Here is a 23,020-nt window from a genome sequence, read left to right on the forward strand (position 1 = left end):
TGTTTCTTCCTTTGAGAATGTGTTGACATTTTAACTAATTAAAAATCTTTATAGAAACTTATAAGTTATTCCTAAAAGACAAACTTAGCAAGTTTCTTTTAGACAAGTTGTTCAACTGGAGATTACGGGTCAACATAATGTTGAGGGAGAAATGTTAAGGGGCTCTGTTAAAAGTGAGATTTTCTATGGCTTATTTGTTACTTTATGTTTTTGACATAATATTTTGGCTTGTTATAGTAACACTCCACACATTATTGAATACACTCCACATTTGTTTTTTCAATTAAAATTTATCTTAATACATTCCACATGTATTTTCATAATTCCCTCACACCCCACACTCTCAACATATATCTTAAATTTTCTACATACACCCTGCATTTTCTACATACATCTCATACTCTTCACAATAGTTTCTTTCTTCGGCTTTTGTCTCTGCTACGTACCATTTGATACAAAATCATTCACGTCATACAAGGATCGATTTGCTCAACTTTTTCCCTTACATTATTGTTTAGTAACAAGGATTTGCTCAACATTTTTCTAACTAGTGAACATTAATTATTGAGGGGGTGTACCCCAAAAATGACAATACATTTTAACCTTCATCCACCTGTGACGGTACATTTTGAACAAGGTTTGGGCCCCAAGTTCAGGCAGCCCCACGAAACTGGAATTAACTTCTCAATGTTTGAGGATACAATGTTACTGAAAGTAGTTGACTTGGATATATATCCTATAGTTGTGCCCTCCTGCCTACGATAGATCAGGGGGAAGCCCCGTGTCTATAACAACAAACACCTAGATAACTCAAACTGTTTTAGAAAGAGAAAGGTGAATTCCAAGTTAGGCTTAGGGTTGTCAAGCAGATTCTTTGGGTGAATGGGATGAGGTATGAACTACATGAGATATATGGCATTGGTAATTCAGTTGAAGGTGACATGCACAAATAATGTGTAATTTTCATGTCTAAACCATAAAAATTGACGTAAACTGTGATGTATTAGGGAGTCCTTAAAAAGTTCAACTTTAAGAGAGTCTCTTTAGCATTATCGTGCTAAGGTTATGAATCGGAGTGATCAAATTGTAGGTATATAGTACAATAATATGATATTACTTGATACAAAAGGTGCAACTTGAGAAGGTTCATGTGACCCCTCTACGCCTATATATACATACATTTGGCCAACAACATTTGTCCCTTCAATGGGCCAATACGCCGTCGGACACGTCGGACAGTTAGACTTGTTAGTCAAATTCCCAAACGAGCCGACCCAGGCTTGTGATCCAATTGAAAAGGTCGATGGGTCAATCCAAACCCTAATATACACAAAATCATAACCCGGCCCAACCCAAAACCAAATAGCGACTCACTCAAGGGGTGGCAAAGCGACAAGGGCGGCGGACCACTTCCAAACCCTTAAGTCAATTTCAGCAGTGATCGGTGGTTGTGTGGTCTGTCTGTGAATGGTTGCCCTAATGACATTTCCACCACTTTCATGCCCTTCAATTCCATGCAACGCATCCTCGTAAATATCTTCTTATCATATCATATCTTCACCAATCCAGAAAAAAAAAAAATTCTCGAAAAAAAAAGAACCAGGAAGTTGTTATTGTTATTGTTTTCGCGAATTACGATGAACAACATCCTCGGACTTCTCCGGCTTCGGATAAAGCGAGGAATCAACCTCGCCATCCGCGACGTCAAGACGAGTGATCCGTACGTGATGGTTACCATGGGATCGCAGAAACTGAAGACGAAAGTGATAAAAAGGAACTGTAACCCTCAATGGGACCAGGATCTGACGCTTTCGATCACCAACTTGGAAGAACCCATCCATCTGCAAGTGTACGACAAAGACACGTTAACCGTGGACGACAAGATGGGGGATGCAGACATAGACATCAAACCCTACGTCGAGTGTCTGAAGATGGGGTTGGACGCGGACGCCCTCCCGAAGGGCTGCGCCCTTATGAAAGTTCTGCCCAACAGGACCAACTGCCTCTCCACCGAGAGCTGTTGCGGTTGGGAAAATGGCAAGATTGTTCAGGACATGATTCTCAAACTGCGAAACGTCGAGTGCGGTGAAATCGTGGTGCAGATTGAGTGGATCAACCTTCCTGGTTCTAAAGGTTTAGAAGGAGTCTAGGTACAACATAAATCTGTTTGCTCTCTTATTTAAGTGTGTTTTGTTTAATGTATATATATGTTTCAAGCAAGAATGCCGTGCGTGTCTTGTGCTTGGGATGACTACTTTTTGGTATTTTCTTCCATGTGAAATTATATGAATCATGCAACGCTACTTAAATACTCAATTTTTGTTGTTTTGTCTGAAATATTCGCTTTTGGAGTTTCTGCAAGATCTTTGGGCACGTTTAGTGGACCGAACAAGATAGGATTCCGTACTTCAGACTGCTTAGGCTAGGATTAGATTCGATAGGTTGTGCTTTTTGTCTATTCTTTGGTCTAGACTCTAGACTAACTCAACTGAATTTGGATTAGATCGAAACCCACCTGCATTTTGATCGACCCACGCTGCAAACTGAAAAAATAAATGAAAAATTATTGGCGGGGACCAAATTCATCACAATTTTCCAATGGCTAGAACGTCTCTGAAACGTTTAGCTTATGGTGAGACCAAACTACCACAACATAAAAAGGTTTTATGATGAGAGATTAAGCGGTTCTCTTTTGCTTCAATTTGTTTTAATTCGGTTTGGATCATATTTAATTAGTTAAGAACCGTGGACTGAGCCATGTGTAGCCAGTCTAGTTCGGTTTTTGAAGGTTTTAACTATTTTTCGTCAACAATCAATTGGTCAGTGACAGATGCATATTGGGACCTTGGTGGTCCCAAGACCACTCGGACCACTCGGAGTTTGAGAAATATACATATGAAGATCTTTTGAGGACTCTCCAAATATTTGGCATGAGTCATTTTTGTGCTTAGTGTTTGACGAAATACTTCTCTCATGTTGTGTCGACAACACTCTTGTTCTCTCAATAGCATTCATTAGATTGCTTGTCATATGTCAATATCTGTTGACATGTGCGCAACTTGGTTTGGCTGACAACAACAGGCTCACTAAGTGTTCAATAATGTCTCAGTGTGAATAAATTGATTTTTTTTTTGTCTCGCGTTTTGTTTCTATCTAAAGACCTTTCGAATCCTGGATCGGCCACTAGCAATAGCACCAAGAATATGCCATTGCTTCTTATGGACTTGGGAGAGAATCATCAATAGCACATCTTGTAAAAAGAAGGGGCATTGCCTTGACTACAAGAAGAAAGAAGCAAAAAATCTGGGCATTTGGAATTTTTGTTCAAAGATATTTATTTTCTTCCAAGTTTTATTTGTATGGATATTCAAATGTAGGGCTATAGTTTATTGAGGTATCTTATCTTCCAAACTTGTTTGTTTGGTCCCAAAATCCCCCTCTTCAAAACAAGCATTTGAAAAAAAGAACCAAGGGCGCCAAATTGAACACTACTCTGAATTTGTTTAATCTCATCGATGGCTTCCACTTCAACTTATTCAACAATTTATTTGCAAACAAATGCTCAAAAACTATCCTTCCCCTCAAAGCCAGCAACCAAAACATCCCACACAAACCTTAGCTTTCCGTGCTCATTGCAATTCGCTACTAAATTTGTATGTGTGAAGTCTTCTAGCACTGCCTACAATGAAGTTGTGGTGGATGAAGAGATGGACAGAATCAGGAGGCTCCAGAACGGGTCTGATGTTCGCGGTGTGGCCTTGGAAGGCGAGAAGGGGCGGATTGTGGACCTAACACCAGCAGCTGTGGAGGCCATTGCGGAGAGTTTTGGTGAGTGGGTTATCGACGGCTTGGAGAAGCAGCAAGGACAACTTGTGGAGAAAGTTAGGGTGTCCCTTGGCAAGGACCCAAGGATTTCAGGACCAAATTTGAGTGTAGCTGTATTTTCGGGACTAGGTCGTGCAGGTTGTTTGGTATTCGATATGGGACTTGCAACTACACCGGCCTGCTTCATGAGTACAATTTTGCCTCCATTTTCCTACGACGCTTCCATCATGGTATAATATATTCAGCAACATCTACAAACTGGCACTGTTTACACTAGTAAAATGTAAAGTTAGACTAGGACTTATGAGGCATTTCCTAATTTAATGGGACGGGACCATAAGTCTCCTTTCCTTCGGGGTCAAGGGTGGATGCTTACTTCTTGTGACCTTAAGAGCTTATCTCGCCTAATTCTTTACTTAGAAACAAATCGAGGCATGTTAAATGTGAGGTTGAAATCACAGTTCCTTCAAGTCAATTCTCATATCACATAAGATGTAAAACAATTACTATGATCATTTGATTTCGAACGTTGTACTGCAGATGACCGCATCTCACTTACCCTACACCCGAAATGGTCTCAAATTTTTCACCAAGAAAGGAGGACTAAGCTCGCCAGAAGTGGAAGACATATGCAATAGAGCAGCCCGAAAGTATGCCAATAGGCTCGCCAAAGTGTCAACATTGCTCAATGTCCCTCCATCAAGAGTTGATTTCATGAGCTCGTATGCAAAGCACCTCCGAGACATTATCAAGGAGAGAGTTAACCATCCGTTGCATTACGAAACTCCACTCCAAGGATTCCAGGTTCGGAATTGAATTAGCTATCAGGAAATGAATTCCGCACACGTCTTTTCTCCTACTGCGCACACCAATTTATTTATATCTCTTGATTCTTCATTGATTTATTCACTCCGAATGATGACTAATTGCTTTTTAATTAATGCAGATAGTAGTGAATGCAGGTAATGGATCAGGAGGATTTTTCACATGGGATGTGTTGGATAAGCTTGGGGCAGACACCTTTGGCTCTCTATACCTTAATCCAGACGGAATGTTTCCGAACCACATTCCCAACCCTGAGGACAAAACAGCTATGGCGGTAACCAGAGCTGCAGTGCTAGAAAACTCTGCTGATCTTGGGATTGTATTTGACACTGATGTGGATCGCAGCGGCGTTGTGGATAACAAGGGCAACCCCATCAATGGCGACAAGCTCATTGCTTTGATTTCTGCTATCGTATTGAGGGAACACCCTGGAACCACCATAGTGACCGATGCGCGTACAAGTATGGCGCTTACAAGATTCATCACGAATCGGGGGGGTCACCATTGCTTATATCGTGTTGGTTATCGAAATGTGATTGATAAGGGAGTGCAGCTTAACAAGGAAGGCATTGAAACTCATCTCATGATGGAAACATCTGGACACGGTGCTCTTAAAGAGAACCATTTCCTTGATGATGGTAATTAGAATTGTTGTTTTTGCATGTTCTGTTTTCTACTTCCTTAATTTTGTTCTAATTTAAATTCTTAGGTAGCTTATTTATCGTGCTCAAATTAAATAATTGTTCGTAGGAGCTTACATGGTGGTAAAGATCATCATCGAGATGGTGCGAATGAAGCTTGCAGGATCAGACGAAGGGGTTGGAAACATCATAAAAGACCTTGAAGAACCGTCAGAGTCCATAGAGCTGAGGATGAATGTAATTTCTGAGCCTAGATATGCAAAAGAAAAGGCAGTGGAGGCCATTGAAATGTTCCGAGAGTACGTTGAGGTAATTGTTTTGAGCAACTCGTTATTAGCTCATGCAAAGTTCCTATGACTCTCACGTATTCAACAACTCTTCACATCCTTACATTATTTGATACGAAACACACATCGACTTTTAGGAGGGGCGGCTTGAAGGGTGGGAGTTAGATTCGTGCGGAGATTGTTGGGTGAGCGAGGGCTGTTTGGTAGACTCAAATGATGCGTCAGCTGCTGCCGTTGACGCACACATGTACAGGTGCTGTACTAAATACATTTGAATTTGACGTTGTTTGAATTTAATCATAGCTACATTTCTTCAAATTTTAATTAAAACTTGTATATTTCAGAGCAAAAGTATCAGATGAGGAACATGGACAGCATGGTTGGGTGCACATTAGACAGAGCATTCACAACCCGAATATTGCAGTGAACATGCAATCAACTGCGCCTGGCCGTTGCCGAACAATGACAAGAGTTCTTCTAGATAAGTAAGTCATGTTGCTCCAAATTGACGTTCACCCTGCTACGTATGCAAATTCATAGAATGGTAAATAGTAATGTTCTAGAATGATTGATTCAATTGACGATACGTTTCTTTGCAGATTTCTCATAGCAAGCGGAATGGATAGATTCCTTGACATTAGCCAGATTGATAAGTATGCCAAGAGTGGAAATGTAGGCTGAGCTGCTATAATCTACGGTGAAGTTGCTAGCTAGGTATACAAACGGATGGATTACGTCACAAAACTTATGTATAATGTATAAATCTGCGACTTATAACGTGTGCCATGTCGAGTTATTTTTCGTATTAAAAAACAATATGGATGCCAATCTCTTCATGCCGAAAACATCATATAACAAAATCAAGCTGTTATTTGTGAAGGTTTTGGTTTCCCCCACTACATTGCCTTGTATCCGTTTAAAGATGATGGCGATTTACTGCAGGACGCAAGTACTCTTGTCTATTGTAATCTGTTGAGATTCGTATTTCTTGCTGATCGTCTTCATCTTGTGTGGACAAGGAGTTTGCGTTACTGCTACGCGATGAAGTCGAGCCAGTAAACATACTGTCATCAATCACTTCCCTTCCCTTCCATATGATCTTAATATTGCAGCTGGTGTCGGGCGCATTTCGTAGAATCTGACTGGCTATTCCACTTCCTTTCTTGGACCTCAGTTTCCTCAGACTTGATTCGGTGGTTCCAACTACTAGGTTTCTTATGTTTTTAGTAGGAATAAGGTCTAGGAGTGCCTTGGCAACTGTATCACTCTCAACGAGCATAATTTCAGTCTTAACCTGTTCCTTTAACGTCATATTCATCGACATACAGAGGTTAATCAGTACTAATAAACTTGTAATTAAATAGCTATAGAGGGCCTGTATTTTGGAAATCTGGTAATACCTTGGCAGATGAGCAGGCATCAACGTATCTGTCAAGGAGCTTCCACCTCCTGTCTCTTTCTAGGGCCATGCAATTGTTCACCATCTTTGGACTCACTGTATTTTTGGAAGCATTCCTACTGCATATCAGAAAAACCAAGACAGAAATATCTCTTACTAATCATCGATTAAATGTTAAAAAAATCAGTTAATTAATTAAATGCAGTCATAACCCTATGGTTAATTAGTCGCCTTTACAGCTAGAAAATCTGTGTAATCTGAAATTTGTGTTGAACTCCTGTAGTGTAAGACTTTGATGGATTCAACTCGAATCAATAACTTGTGCAATACACACACGCAAGATTATGTCAGCCCTTGTATCACTCTCAACTTCGAAATTTAGTAATCAACTAAATTATAAAAAGAATAAAATATATATGTGATAATATAGATCAAATGTATGAATCATGACATCTGAGTCATCTGACTATACAGCACGCATGTTCATTGTATTAGGCTCTTACAATTTGGGATTGCTTTAGGAAAGGTTAAAACCGCTATATGACAACCAAAAGAAGTTTTAACTGTGATTAATAGAAAACGTAAAAGTGTTTCAAGGTCTTAGCTAGAAGCCTAGAAGCGCTTTCTGAAAATTGAGGACTTGAACATTTACTAAAAATAATTGACGTGTTTTTAATTAAAAAACACTTTTAGCAAACACGCTAATGAACTTACAAACAAGCCTTCCTCATCAGACCTCGCTCCAACTGACCGCCGGGCGGCGACATGCACACGCAAACACACAGAGACATGGTTCATGCCTTCATGGATAGAGAGATGCCCGTGAATTAATGCAATTGACGATGATGAGAAGATGAATTAGATAACTGAACTTACAAGGAGAAGGAACAAATCGCATCGGTGGGAAGACATGGACGATGACTATTAATGGTGATTGATCATGATCATGAGTCACTGCGGCGCGACTCAGTGTCCAGAGAAGCGCATCCATGCTAGACTCGCTCTTCTGGCCCCCAACTGCTACATAGTATTGATAAGGACCTACCTCTTCCTCTCCCTTAGAATTATTCTTAAAGTTAAAATTAAAATCAATGGAAAACAAGCTTTCATCATCATCGTCCTCCTCATCTTAAGCAGCTTCTAATTCTTCTTCGATGGAAGTCAAGGCCAAAGGCAAAGGCAAGGGCAAGGGCATCCTCGTCTCTTCCTTTGCCATCGTCGTGCTTATAATAAAAGCGCCGTTAAACTGCTGGCGACCGACGTCGTATGCACCAGCAACCAAGCCCAATTGTTCCAACTCCGATATAATTGGATCTTTTGAAAGAGGCAGCAGAAAAAACTAGAAAGTGAAGCAGCCTGGCTAGCCAGCTCGAAAAAAACTTTGATTTGTATCCTTAATTTTAAATTTCAATATATACCTTAATTTTTAATTTAATTTATAGCCTTTTTTTTTTTTTTTACATACGTATGTCAATTACATGTCACTTAATACTACACTATAATGGTATTCTTTTCACTTAATATGACTCGGCCCATTAAAAAGTTTAGCCCACTCCATCACCCTTAGTGCAGCAAATAAACTTCTTCTTCTTAAAAAAAAAAGCCAATTATATATTTATTTTATGTTTTAAATTACTATGTGAAGAATAATAATAGGGTTTAAATAATCTTTTTTGTTCAATAATATTACTCTCTTATTGATTTTAAGTAATTCCTAAATTTTAAAATATTATTTACTCTTATTTGAATTTGTTTAAGGGAATTTTAACGAAAAGCTTTTGGTACTGTTCATTTTAACGAAAAACCACATTTTAACGCTAAAATGTCAATCCTATTACTATTCATCTTACCCTTTATTTTGTTATTTTCGTTAAAACTCAAAGTTTTCAAGTTATTTTCATTAGTTTTCCTTTTGTTTAAATGTATAATTTATAGCATGTAGTAAGAGTTATCTTAAATAATGACAAGAATTTTGATCAAAATATTAAACAAATATGATTTCAATTCAACGATTAAGTTGAGCATGTACTGGAACTAAAATCACCATTAATTCTAAGGAAAACTAATGAAAATGGCTTGAAAACTTTGAGTTTTAACGATAAGGACAAAATAAAAGGTAAAGTGAATAGTACTAAGTTTAACTTTTTATTGTAAACATGTGATTTTTCATTAAAATGAATATAAACTTTTCATGCCGTTTTGTCTTTTGCGTGTACGCATGCATCTAGGAATTTACCGTGTACTTTGTTGTGGTGAGGTTTCTCACTTCATTTCTGTCTTTTTATTTGCTTTGAAAGAGATTCTTTCCTTAAAATATACAAAAGAAAAGGACTGAAATAGAATAGAAAACGGATCCAAATGGTACCTCTAAGTATATTCATATGAAATTATGAATTATAACGTACTTAGCACAAATTATATATATATATATATTATTAGAGAAAACGAGAGTTCGAAACTATTATAATAAATTTGGAGAGGAAGAAGTTTCGAACTGGAAAGTAAGCCAACACTTCTATCTATTAGGATATTGGACCACATATGTAGTGACACACCCCGATCCTAGAATCAAGGCGTGCTGGCCGTCACGTGAGCGTGACGTAACCAATAGTGCGACGCGGAAGCAATAGATAAGAACATAAGAATAATAAAAAAAAACCAGATACTAGCAGAATAACCAAGTAACGTGCTAGAATAAGTTTAAGTGTGCAACACACATATTCAGAGCCTAAGAACTAGATGCAGTCAAGTAGGACCATAACTAGATTACAACACCCGTAGGTGAGTCCTACATTTATGTAGTCTGTCAGTACGCCGTGAGGATCCTCGTGGGCCACCAACGCTGCTAACTAGAACTTGGAGGGGCGCAAAACAAAATTGAGTGGGTCAGTAAAACCAAAGTTTTCCAAAACATTTCATTTAAAACATTTCTAACCCCTCACTGTAAAACTTGTATACTTTCCCAGAAAATAACATAATAGTATATAAATCCTCATATATCTCAAATCATCAATCTATCACAAATCCATAAATACGCCATGTCATAAATGTCAATAACGAAACATGGATGCATCAAAATAACAGGTGACATAATGAATCAGCCGGAGACCCTGCAGTTGGTCCTGTACGGTTAATTCCATAGCTCAATATCCAACCCAGCCGGAGTCACCACGGTGACCTGTACGGCACTACTCTGCACATAAATCGGAACTACCTAAAGTAGTCTGTACGATAAGAAAGGTGTAAGAATACGCTCTAGTGCTTCTCTAATCAATCATCTGCGTGCATAATCTAAGGTCACCTACTTGTCGGAACAACCTTTAGTGGTCTGTACGACTAGCATGTCGGAACCCTCTCATGGTCTGTACGACATGCACCTACTTGGATCCAAGGTGAGCGTGCGGTGCGGTGAATAATATAAGCACTAACACCAGGGGTGCAGGTTATGAGCTCTCAACAATTCACATCATCAATGATTCACATGAATAACATAAACTCACCTGATACTCACCTGTGCGTCCACAGCACCAGTTCACATATATATATATATATATATATATATATGCATCAATATCAATTCATACAATTCACAATATGCATGCATGGCATTTGAAAACATATTTTCATATAAATTCAATTTCTAGGAAAATCAATAGTATATAGGTATATACGGAAAACAAAACTGCCCACTCACTGGTAAGTCGATGGGTCGTAACCCCCGTGACGTCCCTGGATGCGCTCGTCCTCGGGATAGGTGTCACCTATATGCGAAACAACTATAAAAACGTTAATTTACGCACATAACCGACAATTCGTAATAACTTCTCATACGGTGCTTAAATTGGGTATATGAATATACCATATCGACCTACTCGACGTCACGGACGTCGAGAAATTTTTAGAAAAATTTTCTGAGGCTGCATGCGCCCCCACGCGCCTGGACAGGCACGGGTCCACGCGCCCCCCACGCGCGTCTCCTACCTCGGCTCGCTGGATTGGTTTTTCCGGTGGCCGGAAAACTGGAGATTTTTCAATCTCCTTGTTCTCCGTCATTTCTCAACCATTTTCTTCGTATTTTATATCAAAATGAAGCCCTAAGCATGTAGTTTCACGTTACACTACTTTAAGGCTCTAAAAACTACAAAATCTCATCGGAGAAATTCCAAGAAAACCGGCCAATTTTGAACCCAATGATCCCGACGTCCAAAACCTTCAAACGAAACACTTCGAGCTTCCTTGGGACCTCACTAAGCTCACTATAAGCTTAGAATTCCCTGAAAATCAACATATCACGATTGCATGAACAATGATCTCAAAATGGGTTTCGGGTTTCACGTGATATCGTGGGTTCTAAGTTCTAAAAATTGCACCAATGAACTCACAAGGTTGCAAGGATTCACAAACTTACCTTTTTGACGTCGATCCGTGAAAGTTGGAGGGTTTTGGTGCCTCGTCTGTATGAGTCGAGAGGGAGAGAGGAAGAACTGAGAAGGGGAGAGAGATAGAGGGCACGGGGAAAGGGACAGGGTGTCCCGTGTGTGTGTGTGGTCCCTCAAAACAATTCCACCCTTATTTTCCTAACCACATAAATTACAAACCAATTTTAATCCAACTTAAAATATTTTCCAAAAGCTTGAAATATATGAATTTAGTCCAAATAATATGTCACACACACACATACCTTAATACCCGTCAAGGGTAATTCCGTCATTTCGCATCCCCGATATATAGAATCCCGGGACGGGCTGTGACATGTAGTACAAATTGGAATCTATAAATATATTCATTATAACACGGTATAACTAATTCACATGATGCTCTTATTTTGAGAACTTGTGAGAGTGAAATGCATATTAGCCACAAGATTATATTAGGTTAGATCGAAAGGATTATAATACTAAAAATAATATTGGTATAAATTAAAAAAAATGATACAAATTATAAACAGAAATATATGAAGAAAAAAAACTAAAAATATATATTTAAAAAAGATTAATAAGTTTTTTATTTTTAAAATTGCCATATAATGACTTGTAAATAATCTAACATTCCAATCATGACATGGGGAAAAGTCAAGAAACTTTTATCAAAAATGAAAACAGAATAAAGTTTTAATTAATGAGAAAGAAAAATGAGAAATAAGAACCTAGTTTATCTTATGAAAATGGTAATAAGAGAAACATTTTTGGTATAGTAAGAGAGTAAATTATTAAACTAGTATTAATACACTTATGGATGAAACAAAGGGATTTGGATCCTCTCCTGAGCTCAACTTGCTAAGTCTCTTAAGCAAATCACACGGATTGTTGGATTTTGATCAAATGACTACAAATAGGGGACATCTCTAAAAGTTATAATAATTATAGTCGTTGGATCAAAATCTAACGGCCTGTGTGATTTGCTCATGAGGCTTAGCAGGTTGAGCTCAGGAAATGATCCAAATTCGAAACAAAGATAGGTTGGGGTAAGTAAATGGGTGGGACAGTCAATCAACTGACATTCTCAGTTACTTAGTTTTATATTGAAATATGAGGGTAAAAATTGGAAAGGGATCCTCTCCGGATCCCTTCCTTCTAATTTACCAAGTCTGGAAATTCGGGTCATTAAAATTTGATCAAACAACTAAAGTTATTATAATTTTTAAAGTGGACATTTGTTTGTAGCCGTTGGATCAAATTTCAATGGTTCGGATCTCCGAACTTGATAGATTAGGAGGAAGGGGTCCAGAGAGGATCCCTTTCTGTAAAAATTGCTTTTTGATTAAGATCAGACAACTATTAAGGATTGACTTGTTGTGCGCAATATATAATTTAAGAATTTGGTGTTACAATCATCTTAAACAAATCTTGCTTTATGTCCCCCACTTACGCTTTTATTCAATCTGGAAAACCACAGTACAATATGCAATTTCTCGTTTGTCAGCTCGGACTGTACTGATTATTTCAGTCGGATAGGATAAATAGTCGTCGATAATACTGACTAAATAAGTTGGACGTTTGGTAATTGAATCGGATTAATTTCTACATCGGATAATACGTCAGATTATAATAAATTTTTAAAAGTATTTCACAGAATAATTGTTGTTAAAATGAAAAAAATGAGAAAAACAAAGAAAAACAGAGAAAAAATGAATTAAACACCATTACAGAAAAAATTAAAAAAATAAAAATAAAAAAGGGATTAAACATCACCATCTTCCCCACGGAGGAATATGTTCTTTGAAACCCAGGCAACCACTACTCCAACAAAAAAAAAAAAAAAACCAGCCATTACACCAACAGAAAAAAAAAAACCCAGCCAGCTTTCGATCTCGTTGCCACCTTCAATTTCTTTCAAATTCAGAAACCAATTAAAACCTCTAAATTTGCAGAAGCAACCTCCAACAGAATCGATGGTCACTCGTGCACCCAGCAAACTGCAATTTTGTGCTTTACAGGGAAATTGGTGCTGCTGCTCTCTCTCACAGCTTCTAATCCATTGAAACTAAAAACCCATATGAGATTTCTCCCATTCTGGTTTGATCTGCCACTATAGGTGTATGAACAAGAATGGCGTGAAGTGGTTTCGATTCGGCACCTCTGGTTTTGTGTTTGTATCTACTTGATGTTGATTGGTAGTGAGGAGGGAGAAAGAGAGAGAGCAGTAATTCCTTGATTGAGGAGTTTGTGATGCGCAAGAGCGAGCGGTAGCGTGAACCCGACTAATTATACAAACGATTTGGGGAGGATAAGGAGCCGTGTGTAGGGTGTATTAAATTAGCAGAGGCGGACTAATTATCCGGTGGCTATTTAATCCAAACGGACACCAAACACCGTACTTCGTAGTATTAGTACTATCCAATGCCTTATACGGTGTGCCAAACAGACCTTAGGGTCTATGAATAGATTTCCTGTCTGTAGTGTTCCGTTTTTCCTTTCCTCATTATATGATCACCATCGTATTTCAGGCTCATTAGTTCTTGATGTATTTTAGTCTTAAGAACCTTAAACATCTAATTAAAACATATCATCATTTTTTAAGGCATGCTTTTCTTTCTTCTGGTTCTGATATTTTTTGGTTCTGATACACACACACACACACACACACACACATATAATATACACATATATATATACATATATTTTGCTTTTCTTTCCTCTGGTTCTGATACATATACATATATTTTGTTGGTTTAGTTATCACTGGTACGAATTTTTTAAACTGGACTTTTGGTTGGAAATTTATATTTGATCATCAATGGATATTGGACATTCAAGTCATAATTTCACATACAATACAATAGTACTAGTTGTAGTGAAAGCGTACCATTAAAACATAGAAGAAGCAAAAAATTAAAAGGAAACGCTAAAGCTTCCCACTATCACCCTGGCCAGCTTTTATATACCTACCATACTATATGACTATTTTTCTTCTTATGCACACCTCCTCTTGATTTTGGTCTTCGCTGTATATATATATATATATTTTTTTTTTGTGATTACTAAAAGAGTGTGCCAAAAATAAAAAATAATGTGCATAAATCGTTTTCAAATTAATTTATTTATTATTGAGAAGGTGGGCATCAATATTGTTCGTCAGAAGGACCAAAAAGTCCATGTACTTATGAGGAACCGGAACACCCTCCGTCAGCTTCTCATACTCGACGGTCCATTTCACGGATGAGCTGCTGCATCCCCCACTAACCTTTGGTGTGACTTGAACTGTAGCCTTGAAACTCTTGTAGTATTTCGCCAACTCTCCTCCTACTGTTCGGAAAGTCACTGATTTGTTTTTCTCATCTATGGCTTCAACTGTCTCTCTTGAAACCTCAGAAACATTGTCTATCATGCAGGTATATAATTAATTAAGAAAATATCAAATCATTGGGTCCAGGTTAGGTTATATAGTCGATCGAGTCTAGTATATGTATAAAATATTTTAAGTTGGCATGCATAAATTTTTTTCCATGAATTGTTATTGTTACCTGCAGCAAAGTAAGTCCATTGCTTGACTGAGCCCACAGAGCCCCAATCACCTTGGATGACCTGAAGGTCCTTTATGACGTTAGGGCACATCTTGGGCAACAGGTACCCTTTGCTACGAAAGATTTCGTAGAACTTGTCGGCACTGGCTTTAATCTCAGCCTGGACCTCCATCTTTGCTATTTGAGCCATAGCGTTCGATCTTTTTGCCTTTGTAATTTGTATGAAATTAGCTAGCTAGAGTCTGGTGAAAAAATGACTCCCCCTTGGTCTTTATATAGAAGAAATAAAATAGCTAGATAAAGTATAATATGCCTTCACTTCGAGCCAATTGCAATTGCGGATCGGAATTGGGGTGGTTTTTCTGACAAATTTAATTTAGGTTTGGAGTTCTGTTTGGTCCCTCGCTAGCTAGGGCAACTGGGCAAGTAGATTTCTGTTTTAGCACTGTCTTGTTAATTTGATGCTCATGGCCACTATGTTATGGTGGATCAGATGCGGATTCTATTCCATCTTTTTCATAAAGAGATTATATACTTTCCTAAATTATACTGTTCTTTTCCTTTTTGTTGTTCCTGTGTTTCCATCAAAAAAGGAAAATACCGATAAGACACTTATTAGTACTATAGTTAAGTAATATTTCTCTTAAGTATCAATTTATTATTTTTATCCCTTAGTGTAAAATGTGTAAATATATCGTTGTATCAACAAAACAAAAAAAATTTATTTGAAAAGGGCAAAAGCCGAAAGCATTTTGCCTTTGTTTTTTCTCCCACTAGCCTTTAATGCCGAAAATTTGAGTTTGTTTCTAATTTTATATAAATCAAACTCTTACAGTGAGCTGTAGACTTTGTGTTCTTTGAGAGTGGATCCAATTCTTGAGAGTTTAATATATGAAACTCATGAGTTAGAAAATTACAACAAAAATTCTCCACCACATCTGTTATTTTTCATGAATGAACGGTTGAGATGATATTTAGTTAAATATCAACCGTTCGCTTTTGACCTTTCATGAGCATTAGATCAAAGTTTGTATACAATAGGTGACCACTCATTTGGGAGTGAAAAAAGGGAATAACCCACCATAAAGTAGGAAAAATAAAAAATAGGTGAGTCCTTACAGCAGTAAACAGATAGAACTCAAGATAAACTCTGAAACTCACACAGTTGTAGTAATGGTATTCTAGGAATCAAACCGAAGATGTTTCTTATATAAGAAATTAAACAGATACAAATACAAATGTTGTTGCATACCAAATACATATTTGCACACGCTCTGTTAATGTACAAGATAATGATTAAGACGAAATCATCCCTTATACATGGAAGACACCCAACTGACTCAAGCTTTGTGTCTTTTTTTTTATGTACGTATAAATACAACGTTACTCAAATCCCACAATTAAAAAAAAAAAAAAAGGCCTTAGTTATAATTCGAACCATTTATTACTAATAATAGCTGTGTCTCATTCAGTGAGAAGATGAGCTTCAAGGTCTTTGGTGACCTTCACTGCAAAGTCCTGATATGATTCTGGATCTGGGATTTCCTCCTTCACCTTCTCATAGTCAATTATCCATTTCACCAAACTGCCCCCTCCAGTAGTCTTTTCTGTTACTTTTAGTGTCACCCTAAAGCTCTTATAATGCTTCAAGATTTCTCCATCCAGAACGTTGAACTTCACTGTTTTGTTTTCCTCATCTATCGCTTCAACCGTCTCCTTTACACTTAACGAACTCCCATCTGTACATATCCATCGTCACTTTCACATTATAAAAGAGTAATTATATATGAGCAATAATTTCTTCACACTTGGATCCAGTTTTCTTTTTGCATACCCTTGTTAATTTTTCTTCTTCATATTCTTTTAATATATTTAACCTAAAGATCATAAATAAACATAGATGCGGACAAAAAGTTGTATGCATAAATCACTTCCTGATTATATATATGTGCACATAAATAAATTATAAATAAGGGAATCACCCTAGCTAATTAATAGTTAGGGCTTCAACTAAGTCAGTTCTATTGCCTCCGGTGTGACTTACCCAACGTATAATCCCAATGCTTGACAGAACCCGCAGTCTCCCAATCACCTTCGTGCAGCTCAACCCCTTGTATTTTGTCAGAGCAGATGTTAGGAAGCAGGTGCATTTGGCCCGAGAAAATTTTGTAGAACTTATCAGCAGCTGTACTTATCTCTACCTCCGTCTCAAGCTTACCAACTAAAGCCATATCTTAATTAATTAGAAGATCGATCGGTTAAGGATATAAACCAAGGATAATTTATGATCAACAATTGATGAACTAATAACAAAACAGGTTAGAGGTAGAATTGGGAGAAAACACTTAATCCTAGGATTGACTTAAATAGGAGAAATTATCATTCATGAAAAGCTACAACTTGCCTATAATAAATATTAAAAGGGAACTTATTGGTGGTCCTGAACGTTTAAAATTGACACCAAAATTTACTTCCATCACCTTTGCTACTTTAATAGTTTTTACCTATATTTTGTTCAATTTTTTTTTACACCTATATATACATATGGGATGGATCCGTGACATCACTTTTTTTATACAATTTTTTACACAAGTTTTGTGGGACCCACTCTGTAATGTATTTCAACAATCAAACTGTTTATTTTTTAGAACATCATTAATAAATCATCCTTACAAAAAATTAGACAAATTCAAAACCATGACATTCATTTATAGTGAAGAAAGTGGACAAATATGTTTCTATAAAGAAACCCTACATGATTTATGATGAAATATCTAAAAATAGATTGTTTGGATCGTTAAAATACATTACTTACAAGTTACAAGTGAGCCTACAAAAATTTGTGTAAAAGGAGTATATAAGTACACCGATGGTGAATATATAATAATTTTTGTGTTTGGTAGATTTGGAGTGGTTAAAGGAATTGGAAATAATAGGCACATTTCTTTCAGGTGGGACACGACTAGATAGTCATTCCTAATTAGGATTTACCAAATCTTAGTGACGTTCTTGTTTATTGTAAACAAAAGATAAAAGAATTCAAATGAATCAGACAGTTATGTCAATTGTTAATCACCAGTCACCACATCACATTAACGTTATTTCGAATTCTATATCTATAATTGACGAGTTTACGAATTGGAGCGTCAAAAAAATATGGCAAAGCATTCAAGATACTTGGGAAATAAATTAGAAGTTTCAGTAGTCCACATAACTGTAACAAACACACAAACAAATGATAGATTCACTTTATTTTTCATTTTCCCCAAAATTACATCCAATGATTATCCTATATACGATTGCGTAAAGAAATTATTGGTCTTTTTGACAAGAGCTGCAAACTAAAGCTGAAGGTGTTAGTCTGGATCACCGCCACATAGCTTTTCCTTTTCCTGTTAAAGGACCGCATCACCACGCTGCCCTCATCATAATCTCATAATTTTGAAGAAACTTGAAGAATAATCTTGTAGCATCTGCAGCGATCTAGAGGGTTCCTTCAAGCACCCTTAAAGTACGGACTGATTTTCATCATCTATGGTTTCAGTTAACTCCTTACGAAATGTAGGTTTCTCATATGTTCAACATTCCACAAGCAAAAATTATATCATGTTCCGATGTATAAGATACTCTGAGCATGTTAACTGTTGAATCTTAATTTTTGTATATTTGACCAAATTTAAAAAAAAAGTATAAAATATCCGATACTTGGGAGCACCATAGAACTCTTCACTAGCTTACTTCATCCAACATACATATCAACATTCATGGTAAAAAGACACTTGGAGCCGAACTTACGTTCAAGATAATTCAACCCAATTTACCACCTTCTACTAATTTATAACTCTGAACTTTGTTGGGGGCGATGTTGTTAACTTTGTTGGGGGCGATGTTGATATCTCGTACGGTATTGTTCGTGTGACTGTTAGCAAGGAGGGGAAATTTGTTTGATTTCAGCGCTCGTCCTCACCTTATTGTTACAATCATCTCAAATCACCATATTGGCTTCTGTCCACCACATGCATTAAGCGTCTATGACTAGATCTAGTCTTCCACAACAAGAAACCCTTTCAGCGACGAATTCTTCCTCTGAAAGTAGGAAAGTTGTCCCAGAAACAGTTGGCGACTATAATGTTTTCCTTTTTAGATCATCCCAGTACGTAGGGCCTTTAGTGAACTTATATGGCGAGAAATATGCTTGATCGTTGTTGATAAATTAGAATCATCAAAATATTTCCTCGCTGAAAGTTCGTCATTTTGTCGGTAAAAGTTGTTCCTCGCTGTTAGACAGGGGAAAATAGAAAAAATTCTGAAAACATTGCGAGAAAATTAGGATCTATTTATTGATTTGCAAAAACTCCCTCCAAACTTGTATAAAGCTAGCAATTTTTTTCTTTAAATTTAATATTAACCGATTAACTCTCTGAATTATTATAAAGGGTAAAAGACTGTTTACTACCCTCATGTTTCATGGTTTTCAACATTTAGTACATCAAATTTTTTTCGTCCCAGAGTCATACCTAAAGTGTTAATTTTGGGACAGTCTCAAGCATCCGTTAGTCAAACTGTTAAGTATGCCGTTAACTGATGATGTAACGCCTATGTGGACAATGACTGGGTGCCACATGTCATTAAGGGATCCACGTGGAAATTAAAAATTAATTATTAAAAAAATTCAAAAAAAAACAAACAAACAAACAAACAAAATAAAACCCAGAAGCCCTTCGTCTTCCTCACCCCCACCCGACATCCCTCAATTCCCAGAGCCCCATTGTCTTCCCCACCCGACACCCTTTATCCATGCTTCCTCAATTTCCTTGTTATGGCTGTCGTCTGCAAATCACCATCTACATCTTCCTCCAGCAGCTGAAGACCTCGCCTCCTTATCGTTGCTCGAAGAGCAGGTGAAGCAGGATGAGCTTGACCGTGACATGGCACTGAATGACGACGCATCTTTAATAGAAGGGACGCATAAGGAGAGGAACGAGGCCATTTTCGATTACTACTTTGATTTGCAGGAATGCTACTCGGAGGTGGAAGAATCTGAAACGATGCAGCGGAGAAAATCGATAAGCGCCGCCTGTGTGGCGATGTCGGCGGTAGCTGATGGAGTCGAAATAGGTAAGCTGGGAGTCGAATCGGGTCACCATCGGCGGCTATGGATCAAGGACAGGTCGAAAGCATTGCACTCGGATTTTTTGAAATCAGAATTCAAACCGTCTTACCAGATCCAGTCGATGACGCAGCCTGTCTGTCCGTCCCTCATTCCATCATTTCTTCTCCCTCCCTTCTCTCCTCTGCACGAACCAAACCGTCCTACCAGATCCGGTCGATGACACAGTCTGTCTTGGGCTGCTGCTACGAGCTATCTCGTCCTCTACGTCCATATCCTGGACCCACCGCCTCTTCTCTGCCCTTCCGTCTCTTCTTTTTCCCTTATTCTTCCTTTTTCCTTTTGATTTTTCTTTTCTATTTCCGTTTTATTTTCATCTCGAAAGGGACCCCAATTTTTCTGGGTTCACAAAAGAAACCCAATATTAGTTGATCTGAATATTTTTTTCTTTTAACTTTATAGTTTTCTGGAAAATTGGGAGGATTTGGGTCTCCTCCACCCGTTTCGATTTTGCATTTTCTGGTCCAATTCGAAATGGCCTAGAGGAGGAAGAATTTGATTTAATGGTTTATGCCCCAGATCTCGTCAAGATTATTGAAACTTCAATCCACACTTTTCAGCTTTTCCTGAAGATGGAAGTCACTTGTTTCTTAATTTTCTTTAATTAAACTTCTTGTTTCGTTATTTAAGAATTGTGATAGATGTAGAGAAATTGAGTAGCGAGAGAGAGGTGGGTAAGACGGATTGAAGAACGATTCTAATTTAACTTCTTCTCTTTTCGTGGAATAGGGGTCGCGAGAAAGGCTTTTTCTGGCTTTTTCTTCTGGGTTCACAAAGAGAAGATCCATACTTGAAAATACCAAATTCTTGTTGAAATAGAATTTCTTTGGGAGGGATTTTGTTGGGTTGGGGGTTGTAGAGGAGAGAAGGGAGGGTGGTGCAGGTGCAGAAAAGAGAATGGAGGGAAGGGGTACGGGTTGCAGAAGAGAGAAGGGAGGGAGAGGGTGCGAGGGATGAAGGAGGAGACAAATGTTTGTTCTTTTTTATTTTTATTTTTTTTTTAATTTTTTAATTTTTTTAATATTGAAGTGGGCCTAAATTGACACGTGGTGCCCAGTAATTGTCCACGTGGGCGCCACGTCATCAGTTAACAGAAGTTCTAACAGAAAACTTAACGGATGTATGAGACTCTCTCAAAATTAATACTTTAGGTATGACTCTGGGATGAAAAAAAATTGATGTACTAAATGTTGAAAACCATGAAACTTGAGGGTAGTAAACAGCCTTTTACCCTATTATAAATAACCAATTTCTCCACTGCGTTTAGATTTTGAATTTTTTTCATTCAAGTTTTCATCATCGTGGTCATGCGGACATACAAGGCAAATGTATAAGGGCAAAAAAGTGATTTTTGTTTTGGTAAATTGGGCACAAAGCCACTATTTTACAGCTGCTAATTGGACTTTCAGGACTAATTCAAACAAAAGTACGAAGTCAACTACACTACTACAAATTTTTACATACATAATGCAGTTTATGGGTCATGTTAAAAGTTTAATGACGCAAGGGTTTAGCGTCTTCTTTGTGGTGTCATTAAATATATTTTTTATGACGTTGAAAAAGTGTCATGTATTACTTTTAAAGACGCCTAACAAGTGTCATTGAATTAAGAACTTGTGTTATCTACTACCATTTAAGACGCGAAATAAGTGTCATAAACAGAGGAATGAGTTTCATGGTATACTAATTATGACATACGCACAGTGTCATGTATAGCTTTTAGAGACACCTAACAAGTGTCATTGAAATAAAAAAGCGTGTCATCTATTTCAGTTCGAGACGCGGAATATGTGTCATAAACAGAGGAATGAGCGTCATGATATACTAAACATGACATCTGTATAGCGTCATGTCTATAGCACTACAGCGCCATTGAATATTAGCAATGACACACAAAGCTTGTCATAAACCATTCAATGCATGTCCTGAAATATGTTTGATGACATATGTAATGTATTTTTAATTTGAAAACAAGACTTACATAATTCATCCAAGAAGTAAGATATTTACCTCAAATAAAATAATATTGTTTCATAAATTTGTAATTCACCCACCACCAAAGTATTACAAAAGACAATATAATGTGTAGAGCTTTCCTTCTAAAATAAAACTATACGTTCACTTAATTTAAAATTTCACAAACTAGCTAATCTAGAGTTTCATCTATTGGGCTGTATTCATCAACATACTCAGCCCACTTTATTCTTAATGCATCAATTTCCTGTTGAGTGTATGTAACTTTTATCCTTCAAACTGCTCCTGCAAAAAATAAATAAATTGAATGAGAGGATCCTTACCATAAGACAACAGAAAAACAAATAGGAAAACTCTTTGTTGATCACCGTGGATCTTCCCGTCTCCCTTGTCCTCGTTCTTCTTGATTTGTGCACAACTAAATAGCAACCGTAAATTAGTGGTTCAATTTGCAGTTTAAATTAGAGGTTAAATAAAAATAGAATAAACACATATTTATCCAAGACTTGAAAGCAAAGCCTAAACCTGATGCAATTTTTATGAGGTCTGGGTGGAGGGCAAGTCTGTAGCATACTAGCTGAGATTGAACTTGTGGTGCTACAACTTATCATCTCAATAATTGAACTAAAAAAAAATAAACATAAAATTTATAAGATTATATACTGAATGAGCAGGATACGAAATTATTCCTATGACCAAAATGAAGATGAGTGATAGAAAAAAGCAACACGCATGCAGAGAAAGGGAGGGAGAGTGTACCTTTGGAGTGATGTTTGTCATCATCACTGAACAAAATTTTGATTCTGAAAGACCTGTCATGATTCATATAAAAAAAATCCAAGAACAATTTTCAAAAGCATATAAAAATCCTCTAGACAAACCAACTCTCTTAAATACCAATCCATAAGATTGCCTCTGCTTGCTTTACGAATCTTG

General features: G+C 37.3%; 5 protein-coding genes across 6 annotated transcripts; 2 read left to right on the forward strand and 3 right to left on the reverse strand.

The window, feature by feature from the left end:
• Nucleotides 1-1,437: 1,437 nt before the first annotated feature.
• LOC126607675 (protein C2-DOMAIN ABA-RELATED 7-like) lies at nucleotides 1,438-2,316 on the forward strand. Its single transcript, XM_050275358.1, has one exon. The coding sequence runs from the start codon at nucleotides 1,500-1,502 to the stop codon at nucleotides 2,148-2,150; it is 651 nt and encodes a 216-aa protein (XP_050131315.1). The 5' UTR covers nucleotides 1,438-1,499; the 3' UTR covers nucleotides 2,151-2,316.
• A 990-nt stretch (nucleotides 2,317-3,306) lies between these two features.
• On the forward strand, nucleotides 3,307-6,457 carry LOC126607670 (uncharacterized). Its single transcript, XM_050275351.1, has 7 exons — nucleotides 3,307-4,055; nucleotides 4,366-4,629; nucleotides 4,772-5,288; nucleotides 5,401-5,600; nucleotides 5,716-5,831; nucleotides 5,923-6,063; nucleotides 6,178-6,457. Exons 1-7 carry the CDS (start codon nucleotides 3,516-3,518, stop codon nucleotides 6,257-6,259), a joined length of 1,860 nt encoding a protein of 619 aa, XP_050131308.1. The 5' UTR covers nucleotides 3,307-3,515; the 3' UTR covers nucleotides 6,260-6,457.
• Nucleotides 6,458-6,494: 37 nt separating this feature from the next.
• On the reverse strand, nucleotides 6,495-8,271 carry LOC126607676 (U-box domain-containing protein 37-like). Of its 2 annotated transcripts, none has more exons than XM_050275361.1 (3): nucleotides 7,854-8,271; nucleotides 6,979-7,096; nucleotides 6,495-6,872 (listed from the first exon to the last, which is right to left on the reverse strand). In XM_050275361.1, exons 2-3 carry the CDS (start codon nucleotides 7,060-7,062, stop codon nucleotides 6,495-6,497), a joined length of 462 nt encoding a protein of 153 aa, XP_050131318.1. In that variant the 5' UTR covers nucleotides 7,063-7,096; nucleotides 7,854-8,271. The 2 variants fall into 2 exon arrangements, with proteins under 2 accessions (XP_050131318.1, XP_050131317.1); XM_050275360.1 differs by having other exon boundaries at nucleotides 7,692-8,271.
• Nucleotides 8,272-14,183: 5,912 nt separating this feature from the next.
• LOC126607678 (MLP-like protein 28) lies at nucleotides 14,184-15,191 on the reverse strand. The gene is made up of 2 exons (XM_050275364.1): nucleotides 14,941-15,191; nucleotides 14,184-14,797 (listed from the first exon to the last, which is right to left on the reverse strand). Exons 1-2 carry the CDS (start codon nucleotides 15,128-15,130, stop codon nucleotides 14,514-14,516), a joined length of 474 nt encoding a protein of 157 aa, XP_050131321.1. The 5' UTR covers nucleotides 15,131-15,191; the 3' UTR covers nucleotides 14,184-14,513.
• A 1,174-nt stretch (nucleotides 15,192-16,365) lies between these two features.
• Nucleotides 16,366-17,223, reverse strand: LOC126607679 (MLP-like protein 31). The gene is made up of 2 exons (XM_050275365.1): nucleotides 16,985-17,223; nucleotides 16,366-16,679 (listed from the first exon to the last, which is right to left on the reverse strand). Exons 1-2 carry the CDS (start codon nucleotides 17,169-17,171, stop codon nucleotides 16,405-16,407), a joined length of 462 nt encoding a protein of 153 aa, XP_050131322.1. The 5' UTR covers nucleotides 17,172-17,223; the 3' UTR covers nucleotides 16,366-16,404.
• Between the last annotated feature and the right edge of the window lie 5,797 nt (nucleotides 17,224-23,020).

The sequence above is a fragment of the Malus sylvestris genome, chromosome 16, assembly GCF_916048215.2.
Source record: "Malus sylvestris chromosome 16, drMalSylv7.2, whole genome shotgun sequence".
In the NCBI taxonomy this organism is placed as follows: Eukaryota; Viridiplantae; Streptophyta; class Magnoliopsida; order Rosales; family Rosaceae; genus Malus; species Malus sylvestris.